The 13,032-nt window shown below is 43.6% G+C and overlaps 1 protein-coding gene across 3 annotated transcripts in view; it reads right to left on the reverse strand.

Moving 5' to 3' along the window:
- The window catches only part of LOC137352076 (multiple epidermal growth factor-like domains protein 6), a 392,916-nt gene that overhangs the window by 80,063 nt on the left and 299,821 nt on the right, over window positions 1-13,032 (reverse strand). For all 3 annotated transcript variants that reach the window (XM_068017149.1, XM_068017148.1, XM_068017150.1), the window contains 5 exons: window positions 12,473-12,598; window positions 7,377-7,499; window positions 5,613-5,735; window positions 3,463-3,600; window positions 158-280 (listed from right to left, as the gene is read on the reverse strand). In XM_068017149.1, coding sequence (XP_067873250.1) covers window positions 158-280; window positions 3,463-3,600; window positions 5,613-5,735; window positions 7,377-7,499; window positions 12,473-12,598 — 633 coding nt within the window. The remainder of the gene's footprint in view (window positions 1-157; window positions 281-3,462; window positions 3,601-5,612; window positions 5,736-7,376; window positions 7,500-12,472; window positions 12,599-13,032) is intronic.

The raw sequence follows: 13,032 nt of genomic DNA on the forward strand, positions 1-13,032 counted from the left end.
GATCGACAAGAAAGCTTGAGCAAGAGAGACTGGACAGTAAAGATATCAAAAGACAATCATTTTCTTGTTGGAGTTGGCAAGAAACACTGAGTTGAGTTTGAATTCAGTCAGATTCCAGGACATATATCAGTATATGAACTCAACTGTCAACTCTTACCATCACATGTACAGCCATCCAGACTGAGCCGATACCCTGCATGGCAGCCACACTCATATCCTCCAGGAGTATTGAAACAGTCCTCTTGACAGCAGCCAGCACCGACGTCACATTCGTCCACATCTGTGTGAGGGCAAGACAAGCTCTGATCAGCTCAAATGCGTAAACTAGATCACTCTGCACTTGGCATTGTTGGTTATTAGTATTAGCACCCTGAACGTAGATTTAAATGTGATCCATAATGCATATGCTCAGAATAATTCATACCTCCATCCCAGAATTATCTAGTCAGAGTTGTTTGTATTTATGTTTAACTGATGCCTCCAATCGCCCCACGTCTTCATTTGGTTCAGCCCTGTCATATCTCAATGCTTCATCAAACCAGACTCCCAACCCCCTCCTTCCCAGATCTGTGTTGTACTTTTCATCCCTCCATCCACATTCAGCAGCCAACCCTAACAAATTCTGAGGCTTGACACTGTTGATCCTGTGGTATATCTGCTCAGGGTTTGGTGACATCTCAATCTCAATCAAAACATGCTTTTAAACTGATGCTTTTGCTCAGGTAATGTTGCATAACTTAAACAACTTAAAGAAAAAGCATGCATTTATATAGCACCTTTCATGATCACAGGACATCCCAAAACACTTCACTGCCAATGAAGTACTTTTGTTGGAGTGTAGTCACTTGGAATGTATTTAAAAGCAGTTCATTGCATTTACTCGCTGACTCATTGGTACCATTAATACCAGCCGGGATAGACAGCCAAGTAAAAAGTGACAGCTAAATGCTACATTGGAGACAATAACTACCCGGGCTGAGAAATTCCTCAGAGTTGCCCCTGCTCTGTAATGTTACTCCCATGAGGAGTGCAGCAGAACATAATTTACACAAAGTAACATTGGCAGAGTGGGAGTGAACGTGAGCAATCTCCTGCCATGGTGTTCTGACTGGGAATGGAGTTAGTTGGCACCAAGCTTCCAATCCCCACTGACTTTCAGCTCATTGATCCTCTAGACATTTCACACCCTGAACATTTACCTGGAAAACTGGACTTGGAACTTCTGCAAAACCAGTTCATTGAGGACTTGAGACCAATAGGGTTAAATAATTCTCCACGCATATCAGGCATACTGCAAACTGCAGATGAAGCATGCAAGGGAATTACAGAGCTGCATATCAATGAGGATTACAAATTGGGCATCACTTGAGATCATTCACACTTGGTATTGATACAGGTACAGGTATAAGCATTAGTATTGTTACATCAGGCTTTGGTTCCAATATAGTTACAATGACAGGAGAAATTAAATCAGGTAAAAAAAATGGAATGGGATACATTTGGGGGCAAGCATTAAATTCCCCTACCGAAGAATCATGAAACACTGGGGGTCAATACCACTTTTTTAATGAACCAGACTTTCCTTCTCCTAAAGCTGTGTTTTATTGGCCCAAATCTACTGAACCTCAGTTTGTTTTATACAGTACTCTGCATAATGCCACAAATATTTGTGTTGTAGAGTGCTGGAAGTGATCAGAAACACACATGTAGACATGTTGAGACGCTGGTTTGCAGATTCAGGCAGAGCACGAACCTGTAACCTGATCACATTCTCAACATTCCCCTCTGGGAACTGCCAGTCTAATAACAGTGAACGCAACAATAAACTGCAAACGAGGTTATTAATCACTGGGCAAATAAAGCACAAAAACCAGCGCACAGCCAACTTAACTCTTCCTATCACTGAATTCTAATCATTAAACAAGATTTTGTGGTTTTGAGGAGAAAGGGTTAATCTCTCCACGCCCAAGCTTTTACCAGCCGTGATTCCTGGCCCTCACTGGGGTGGGGAGTCTTGTAGATGCCAACTAGAGTCCAGTGCTTCATCCCTGTGGCTGCATTTCACATGTGAATCTTGGCAATAACTGTCAGTCAACTACTGACTGTGTGCATCACATCTGAGCCGAATCATCTCCTCAGCCAATGTCCCCATTGGACAGTGATCAAGAGTATGGCACGGTAGTGTAGTGGTTGTATTGCTGGAGTAGCAATCCACAAGTTGGGATTTATAGTCCAAAGAATGTGAGTTCAAATCCTATTGTGGCAATCTGAGAAAGTAAATTCAGTTTAAAAAATAACTGGAAATAAAATCTAGTATCAGTAAAACTGGTTCACTAATTTAGGGAAGGAAAATTGCTGTCCTCACCCAGTCTGCCCGATATGTGACTCCAGTCCTACACAATGTGACTCAACTGTCCACTAAAGTGCCCTTGCAAGCCACTCAGTTGAAAAAAGCCCACCACCTATCTCAGGGCAACTTGGGATGGGCAACAAATGCCAGCAATGTCCACACCCTTAGAATGACATTTTAAAAAGAGCGACCATTCCAGCTAATGCTTCCCTCCACAGCCCAGTGATAGACAATCTGTAGGACACAGAATGATCTCCTGGCACGGTTAGCGAACTCAGCATCTACACTTGGCCCTTCTTGCTCTGTGTGGTTCAGTACTGCACTGGCCTGTCTACTTACCAAGTGCGATATCAGGGAAGCCCCAGGAGTGAAACTTCTAACAGTTTATTAAAATTATCATTTCTACTTTCAATGGCTAACACAGAATAGCCAGTGCTAGTGAGCAGTAATCGAGTTCATAAAAAGGGAATGTGATTTGTCCATGAGTTTGAACTGTTCATTTGTGGACAGCGACAGGCAACAGGACATGATTCTATTTTATGTCCATTCGGTATCAACCATCCAAACATCTGGCATGGAGGAGGCTTGATGCAAAAGATGTATCTCCCAAGAATACATCTTAACCTCAACTTCAGGACAGCGTCCCTTATTGCACCAATGCAACATTTCCCACATCAACCATCCTGTAGTGCCTCTGAAGGCAAGTGTCACTTAAGTGCCAAAGTGTTTCCCAAATTATGAGCAGATTGATGCTGTGCACCGATGATCACTAGTAATTGCATTGAAATTGTCCAAAATAGTTTCATGTAGGACTGTCACAGAGGGAGAGAAGACTGTCATCCCATCAGTCAGAAGTGAATTCTAAATCCAGGTCCCAGAGTGATAGAGGAGTTTCTAACTCTAGTGTTGGACTTGCGGTAACAGTGATAACCCACTCAAGAGTTTATGATGACACCTCAATTTCAAAGAATCAATTATTTTCAACAGACTGTAGGTTGTGTGCTATTTTATATTTAACTGAATCGTTATATGTTAGTTAAACCTCTAAGTACTGTTGTATATGAACATGGCCCACCAGCAACTGAAGAAAAATCACCTTTGTTCAGCCTTACCTACACATGTCTTCTGATCAGCATCCAGGTGAAAACCTTGATTACAGCTGCACAGTGGACCGCTGATTGTGTGGCGACAGTGATGGGAACATCCTCCATTGTTTGATTCACAACTGTTGACGATCTCCATCTCAATCCCTGTAAATGAAGCATTCAGATACTTTCACTACTCCTTTAGCACTCTTTTGTGCCATTTCTATTCTGGTGGCTCCCATAGCAACACCAAGGATAACCTTGCTGGATTTGCCAATGTTGTCTGAATGAGCATCGTATGAAAGCAATACAGTATTTACAGAAGAACAGGGTTTCTCCATGGTGTCCTGGCCAATATTTATCCCTCAATTAGCATAATTGAAACTGATTATAAGGTCATTATGTCATTGCTGTTTGCAGGCTCATCCTGTGCACAAATTGGCTGCCGTGTTTCCCTACATTACAACAGTAATAATCTTTCAAAAAGTACTTTATTGCCTTTGAAACACTCTGGGATGTCCTGAGATGGTGAAAGATGGTAAATGAATATGTCTGTCTTTGTTTCTTTCATTAAAGCATTGCCAGTAGCAGCAGTGGGCCAGACACCTCCAGCACACAGTACTCTGCTGAAAACCCTCCAAATGCTGAGTCAACTTCCAGCCTTTCAGCATATTACAGGCCGAGGGATATAAAACCTTATAAACGTTTCAGAAACAACTCCTGGAGATAGAAGCAGGATGTACCAAAGTGCTTTAGTCAATAAAGTACTTTTGAAGTGTCGTCACTGTTGGAATGTACAAACACCAACAGTCAGTTTGCACACAGCAAGGTCCCAACAACAGTAAATGAGATAAATGACCATATCAATACCATGCCGAATACAGGGAATTATCCTGCAGGTTTTGTGCAGACATTTTTTTGGTAATTTCAAATCTCCCTCAAACACTCCCGCAGCAGGAGCAGCACAGGTTAGATACAGTGTAAAGCTCCCTCTACACATATTCCATCAAACTCCCAGAGTAGATATAGCACAGGTTAGATACAGAGTAAAGCTCCCACTATACTATCACATAATAGACTCCAAGGTCAGGCACAGCATGGGTTAGACTCAAGGTAAACTTTCCTCTATATTGTCTCGGACTTATTTCACACGGGTCCACTACAGCCTACAAATAAAGGAGATTTTAAACCCATTGGCATGGCTGGATTCCAATCCTAGCCTCTGCAGATGAAACAGCACAAGCTAGACTACCTAGTTCTCAATAAAAAATATTTATTGTACCTTTAGAAGTTCTCACAGCTGCTTTTACTGTGCTCTGCATCATCCCTCAGTGACTGTTAAATAAGAAATGAGGTTCTAGCCTCCATTTATAGAATACCAACTTACAATGCCTCCTTGTGTATACAGGGAAATTGTTACTGTTAACATTGTGCCATTTCTGTCCTCCTGTACATGCAGTGCTTCTGTAAGGCATCACAGGGGCTTTGCATGATGGCATTTATTGCCTTATAGTGAATTCTACTCAGGAACCCATCGTCAACACAAAAGCAAAATACTGCAGATGCTGTAAATCTGATAAAAACAGAAAATGCTGGAAATACTGAGCAGGTCAGGCAGCATCCATGGAAAGAGAAACAGCGTTTGTGTTTCAGGTTGATGATCGTTCATCAGAATTGGGAAAAGCTAGAAATGTAATATGGTTTAAGTAGGTCAAATGGGGGAGGGTGGAAAAAGAACAGAAAGGAAGGTCTGTGATAGGGCGGGAGATGGGAGAAATTAAATGACAAAAGAGTTGGTGGGGTAGAGCCAAAGGAACTGGTAACGGGACAAGTAAAGAAACAAAAGATGTGTCCAGAGGAGATGAATGGCAGAATAATGAACAGCTGCCATCCGAAAGCAAAAAGAAATGAAAAACAAAATTAAGACAGAAACATGCAAAGAAAAGGAAACAAAATTGGGGCAGAGATTATGGTCTGAAATTGTTGAACTCTATGTTGAGTCCAGAAGGCTGTAAAGTGTCTAATTGAAAGATGAGTTGCTGTTCCTCGAGTTTGTGTTGCCCACAGTCAATGTTAGGAACCTGTTAGTAGGCTTGGTGTGATGACCTTATATCCCTATATTTTCCTAACTGCTGCCTGCCCTGCACCAGTACACAGGACTCAACAGGTTAACTTACGATAGCACTGCTTCCCATCGGCACCCAGCTCATAGCCTGCATTACAGACACAGGAAAAGGATCCACGAGTGTTAAGGCATCCGTGCGAGCAATCTGCTAATCCTAGCACACACTCATCAACGTCTAGGGGGAGAGAGAGAGAGAGACACCAATCACAGGCCCAGCAGTATACAGTAATAGCAATGGCTCACCAATCAACCCTGTGCTCACTGACCTACATTGGTTCTTGTTCCGGCAATGCCTTGATTTTAAAATTCTCATCCTTATGTTCAAATGCCTCATGGCCTTGCCCTTTCCTATCTCTGTAACCTCTTTCAAATCCACAGCCTTCCGAGATCTCTGTGCTCCTCCAATTCTGGACTCTTGCATATTCTCAGTCTCTTCCACTCCACCATTGGCGACTTTGCAATTTTCTACCTCTCTGTTCTCCTTTAAGATGCTACTTAAAACTTGCCTTTTTGAACAAGCATTTGGTCACCTGTCCGAATATCACCTTATGTGGTTTGGGGTCAAATTTTCTTTGATAACACACCTGTGAACCACCTTGGGATGTTTTTACTGTTAAAAGTGCTATATAAATGCAAGTTATTGTAATACTGGTCACCATAGCACTGGAAGGATATTTGTACTGTTCAGTTAGTGCAGCACGGGGCAACTGGAGAGGATGATAATATGAATGTGCTCTACTGCACACCCAAAATTCATGAGTATATCTGTGATTTCCTTGGAAATATATCACCGTTCCTTCACTGTCGCTTGGTCAAAATCCTGAAATTCCCTTCCTAACAGCACTGTGGGTGTACTTACACCACATGGACTGCAGCGGTTCAAGAATGCCGCTCACTACCACCTTCTCAAGGGCAATTAGGAATGGGCAAAAGCGACACCCACATCCCATGAACGAATAAAAAAAAATGTGCAGGAGGAGAACATGGCTCCGAGCTGGTAACGCGCACTTGGAATATTGCCCCTCGGGTTCCATAGATCCAAGTTACGGGAAACCTACTAGACGTTTTCAAGGAGATTGATCCAGGCTAGTTGTTCACGTTGGCAAGGGTTCAAAAACTTGGGGACACCAATAAATTCACATTTTGGAAAAATGCATCCTTTAAACCGTGTGGATTTCCACAATTTTGTTCCAATCTGTTGCCCAGCTTTAGTTACCCTTGAGAATATGGTGGTGAGCTGCCTTCTTGAACCACTGCAGTCCGTGTGGTGAAGGTACTCTCACAATGCTGTTAGGTGGGGAATTCCAGGATTTTGACACAGCGATGATGAAGGGATGGCGATATATGTCCAAATCAGGATGGTGCGGAGGGGAACTTGGAGATGAGAATGTTCACATGAACCTGCTGCCCTTGCTCTCTGGGTGGTGGAGACTGTGGGTGTGGGAGGCACTGCTTCATGCCCTAAGACAGATGATGTGTTTCCACTCAGAATTTTCACTTCCAACAGGACTTCCTGTGCAAAACTATAAAGCACAAGCAACAAATTTTGGTGCGTTCAGTAAAGTGTAAGAATTCCCAGGATTTGCTGTAGGATGACACTCTTTCCCAAATCACTTGTTACGTTATTTGAGTGCATTCAGTTTGTTAGGACAGGGCAAATGTCCAGGTTGCACTGTACAGGAGGGGCCTAGTGCAGATTGTTACCTCCCACTCTTGTTCTATTGTGACCTTAGTGTTTATCTGTAGTGCGGGTTGCCATGCAAACCCTGATCGAGCACACTGTAAATGTATGTGAAAGTGATAATAGGACTTTTACCTTCGCATCCTTTGGCGTCATTGGCCAATCTATATCCTGGGTGACACTCACACCTGGCAACTCCATGGTTGTTGTGGCACTTGTGCATACAGCCGCCATTCTTATCTGTACACGGATTCATCACTGCAGAGACAAGAGAATACACAAATGTCGGTCCAAGGCTTTATAGTACCTATTAGCGCTTCTTGTGCACCTTCAGGATACAAGTTGTTTATTCTTGTTAGGTCACAACTTTATGGTCACCATGGGAACCTTGCCTCAATGGCCAGCCATCATATGTGACCCTACACAGAGACTGTCTGCAGGCCAAAGCCTAGCCTGCCCTCGCCCAACAGCAAGCCACATGCAAACAGTTATAGCAGGGATCCCTAGACAGCTGTTGGGACTGGGAACATTTGACTGATATATTCTTCCTCTTGCTAATACAGAGGAACTGAGGCCAATAGTACAGCCCCATGACTGTGCTGCCCCGAGGCTCAGGTCTTAAATTGAGAATGGATAGCAAGCTTGAACTACCAAACTCCATGTTAACATAATATTCCCTCAGTGGTAGTGAATGTAATTCATAGAATCAGAGGAGTAGATTTTCTTCTGAGCCTGTTTTTGGGCTCAGCCTTGACACTGCTTGATCAGCACGTGCCTGGACCGTGAAGGCCAAGGATCGATGGGATCCTTGGGCCTCATCAGCAGGCAGCATGCCCAAGTGAAGTGATCAATAGCAGCTGCCTGATTGACCAGCAGTAGTCTTCAGGTAAGTCACGGGAAAGGCAGGCATTAAAGCAGACTATGGGGGGAGCACTCTTGCTCCTCCTGGCTCCACAGGATGGGTTTTTTTTTTAAGGAAACAAAAAATAATTAACTTACTTTTTGGAAATACTCAACAGGTCAGACAGCATTTGTGGAGACAGAAACAGAGTTAAAGTTTCAGGTCTCTGACCTTTCATCAAACCTGAAACATTAACTCTGTTTCGGTCTCCACAGATGCTGCCTGACCTGCCGAGTATTTCCAGCGTTTTCTGCTTATTATTTCAGATTTCCAGCAGCCGTAGTATTATGCATTTGTAACTTATTTTTTGTTGGTAGGCATGGGGACAGCTGAAATATCCTAACTGGGTAGGCCTCGGATGACTAAAAAAAAGGTCCCCACAAGGAACTAATCCCTGTGCAGATTGGGCACAGGCCGTCCCATTGCTAAATGAGTATGCTTTTCACCTGGTAAAAGGGTGGAATGCATATCAAGTCCTACCATCTTGACATTTACAACACAGGAGGCCACTCAGCCCACTGTGCCTGTACAGGCTTTCATGTGGTCCCATTCCATCTGCCCTTTCCCAAATTCTTTTAAATATTCAAATATTTAACTACTTCCCTTTTAAATTCTGCTTCCCCTTATGTTTCTGGGAAGGCATTTCATGACCTAACCATCTGTGTCAAAACATTTCTCCTAACCTCCCACTTTGTTCTTTAGGTGATGATTCTAAATTTCTGCCCTAGAGGTAGAGGCACACTGGCACACTGAGCAGCAGTCAAATGTATTCTATTGGAAACTGGGGACTCTGGCACTGCAGGGCCAACCTGTCACCCCCTCTCTTCAAATCGCCATTATATTTTTCTTTGTAAAAGTCATTTTCGTGACTGATGGTTCCATTTGTTTATTGTGTAAGATTTGAATGACTTTACCCAAATCAATCTCCAAAAATTACAACCTTTTCCACCCAGCTACAGACATTTATTAATTTAAGAATAAACAATTATTATGAAGAATAGTTTATTTGTTCTGGTAACTCAATGGCCTAGGCTTTATGCCTCCAAAACAGACGGAAATGGAGGTGGTGGTGGGAGGTGTAAAATTGCGTGGGATGGCGTCGGGTCAGTCCTCCGGTGTCATCACGCTGGGGCCGCATTTTACATGCGGCAGATGGAAATCTGAGTGGGGACACCGCTCACATTTTCATAATGAGCAATTGACAGACATTTAAGAGAGTTAACAAGTCAACAGACCACAATTTTACAGGTCCGTCCAGATGTAACGCTCAGCGCAAGGCAGATACGGGTCATCAGAGCCTTGGCAGGTATTAAGGTGTCAACGGGGTGGCAGCTGTTGTCATACCTGCATTCAGCAGCCGGGAAGTGAGGCATTTTACATTCATAGGTAGGAAGGAATTGGGAAGCCATTGATCGGGGCTTGAGCTCCACCGTGATGCCCTTGGCAGGGGGATCATTTGAGAGGGGCCTGAGTCCACATTGCGACAGCTACTGGCAGGGTGGCCCAGTCAGGCTGGCAGTACCCAAGTGCCATGGGCATTGGTCATTCAGGCGGAAGGTCCTCCAGCAAGGAGGAGAACCATAGAGGGATGGCGGTGTGGATTTGTTCTGAGGATGCTGGAGGGTTCAAGGTTCAGAGGATGCTGGACGGTTAAATGTTCAGAGGATGCTGGACGGTTCAATGTTCAGAGAATGCTGGAGGGTTCAATGTTCAGAGAATGCTGGATGGTTCAATGCCCAGAGGATGCTGGACGGTTCAATGTTCAGAGAATGCTGGAGGGTTCAATGTTCAGAGAATGCTGGATGGTTCAATGCCCAGAGGATGCTGGACGGTTCAATGTTCAGAGAATGCTGGAGGGTTCAATGTTCAGAGAATGCTGGACGGTTCAATGTCCAGGGGATGTTGGACGGTTCAATGTCCAGCGGATGCTGTACAATTCAATGTTCAGAGGATGTTGGACGGTTCAATGTTCAGAGGATGTTGGAAGGTTCAATGTTCAGAGGATGCTGGAGGGTTCAAGGTTCAGAGGATGCTGGACGGTTCAAGGTTCAGAGGACGCTGGAGGGTTCAATGTTCAGAGGGTGTTGGACGGTTCAATGTTCAGAGGATGCTGGACAGTTCAATGTTCAGAGGATGTTGGATGGTTCAATGTTCAGTGGATGCTGGAAGGTTCAATGTTCAGAGGATGCTGGAGGGTTCAATGTTCAGTGGATGCTGGAAGGTTCAATGTTCAGAGGATGCTGGAGGGTTCAATGTCCAGAGGATGCTGGACGGTTCAATATCCAGAGGATGCTGGAGGGTTCAATGTTCAGAGGATGCTGGACCGTTCAATGTCCGGAGGATACTGGAGGGTTCAATGTCCAGAGAATGCTGGAGGGTTCAATGTTCAGAGGATGCTGGACGGTTCAATGTTCAGAGGATGCTGGACAGTTCAATGTCCAGAGGATGCTGGACGGTTCAACGTTCGGAGGATGCTGGATGGTTCAAGGTTCAGAGGATGCTTGCAGGCCTGAGAGTAGAGAGGATGCTTGCAGGGATGAATGCTGCAGCAAAGGGCATTTGCATCAGAACGCCAGCACTTTCTTCCACGTCAGGTGATGACGCGGCTGCTGCCTCAACACCTGCCTCCAGCCACTTCCACCCTCCCTTTCCCGACGGGTTCCATAAAATTCCGGCCAATGTATCAATATTAGAATGTTGGAACTTTACAGCACAGAAAGAAGCCATAGGTTTTTTTTCTAGAACAATCCAAAACAGTCCTACGGCCCAGCTCCCTCCACATAGCCCTGTATCATCCTCTGCTTCAAATGTTTATCCACTTTAACCATGCCCTCTAGTTACTGGCTCACTGACTTATTAAAATGCAGCTCCAATAAAACTCCCCAAAACATTTTTTTTTTTCATATGTTTCCCTCTCTGTAACGCTGGGCCAAGTACCAGAAGTGAGCTACTGTGAGTTTCTGGACAATGAAACTAAATAAATCAGGGCTTAGGAACACAAATCCCCAGGTTCTAAGGGATTTAGATTGCAGCCTAGTGCTCAATTGCTGGGCTGATCTTTAGTTCTGTGAACAGCTGTGACCTTGCACCTTCAAAGTGTCACCTTGTGCCAAATACCACCAATCCAGTTAAAAGCCACAAATATGATTCATGGATTTTTGTTAGGTAAGGGTATTCCACAGAGTTACATCGAATATACAGCACGTAAACAGGTCATTCAATTCAACTAATCTGTGCTGGTGGTTATACTCATACAAGTCTCCTCCCATTCTATCTACCTCATCTCAGCCTTTCAGCATATTTTTCTGTTCCTTTTTCTCTCATGTACTTGTCTAATTTCCTTTTGATCGCATGTAAGCTATTTGCCTCAACCACTTCCTGTGGTAGCAAGTTCCACATTCTAACCACTCTCTGACTAAAGAAATTTTTCCTTATTGATTTTCTTAGTAACTATCTTGGATTTAAGGCCATGTTAAGGATTAAATATACAAGGCGGATAGATGGAGTTAAGATACAGATCAGCTATGATCTAACTGAATAGAGGAACAGGCTCAAGGGGCTGAATGTCCTGCTCCTGTTCCTATGTTCTATCAGTCAGATGATAAAGTGACACATAGTACATTTTCCTTCTCTCTGTAACCCTCTATTATCCTTTCTTCTTTTCATATCTCACCTTGCCATGGGATTTTCAAATGCTGTCTCTGTTTCTACCTGGAGAGTGAATGAAAACAACACTATGGAGGTGTGACTATCCCAGCATCCTTAGCAATACAGAAAACCCTCTATTAGAACTATAAGGTCAGAAATTACTGTTGGCATTAATGGCAACTACAACATTCAAATGATGTTTTAAATGAATCAATGCCACCATTAGTTTTGACAAGACTCTAATTTGATTTCCCCTTTAATTTTTCTGCCTCTCTAGATTTAGGGTTAAGTACAACCTGCGGAAGGGACAAGAGAGCAGCAGCAACATGAGCGAGATCAGGGCCTGAATGTTGATGTTTGCTTGGCTACTGATGAAAATTTATTGAAAACCTTAGTAACTAAGTTACTGATAATTCATTTAACTAATAATTAACACCTTCACATCACAAAGTAGAAGAAATTAAATGAAAACCAGACACTAGGCGTTTGGCTTACATTTTAGGAATTTCTGGACTGCCCACTCATAAACTGGTCTGTCTGGTTAGACACAGGACAGGAGCCAATCTTAGTGAGGCGTCCACACAACAGATACTGTTCTGGTACAGGCCCATGTACAGGGTGATATAGCAGATTGTCATCTTCCTCTCACCACACCCTTCCTATCCATAACCCTGATACTCACACTCGCAGTGCTTTCCATCCTTCTTCAGCTGGTAGTTGTGCCGACACCCACACTGGTAGTGTGCTATCGACAATTGAACACAATCATGCTCACAGCCTCCATTACCAATCGAGCATGAGTTGATACCTAGGAAATGAGAAAGCACAGTCAGATTCACCTATCTGAAGATATGCATGGTACATCAAGTTAATCTTGTACAAGGAACATCAAGTTGATCTTGTATATGATACATTGGCAAATATGGTACCTAGTTAAAAAAACAATAAGTGCTGGAAATACTCAGCAGGTCTGGCAGCATCTGTGGAGAGAGAAGCATAGTTAATGTTTCAGGTTAGTGACCTTTCATCAGAGCGTTCTGGTCCCTAGTTACCCGTCTCTGCTATCTTCCTGTTGCTCTGTCCCTGTTCTGCTTCTTTTTCTCTTCTCCTGTTCATTTAACTCTTCTCTTCCCTCTCTCTTCTCGACTTTGTTTTCATTTCTTTGTTCCTTTCAGATGGGAGATGTTGGATGGAATGGCATGGTGTGGCAGGGAAAAGAGCCACTGATGGTTAAGGGCTGCA

This window comes from Heterodontus francisci, chromosome 37 (genome assembly GCF_036365525.1).
Source record: "Heterodontus francisci isolate sHetFra1 chromosome 37, sHetFra1.hap1, whole genome shotgun sequence".
NCBI classification, from domain to species: domain Eukaryota; kingdom Metazoa; phylum Chordata; class Chondrichthyes; order Heterodontiformes; family Heterodontidae; genus Heterodontus; species Heterodontus francisci.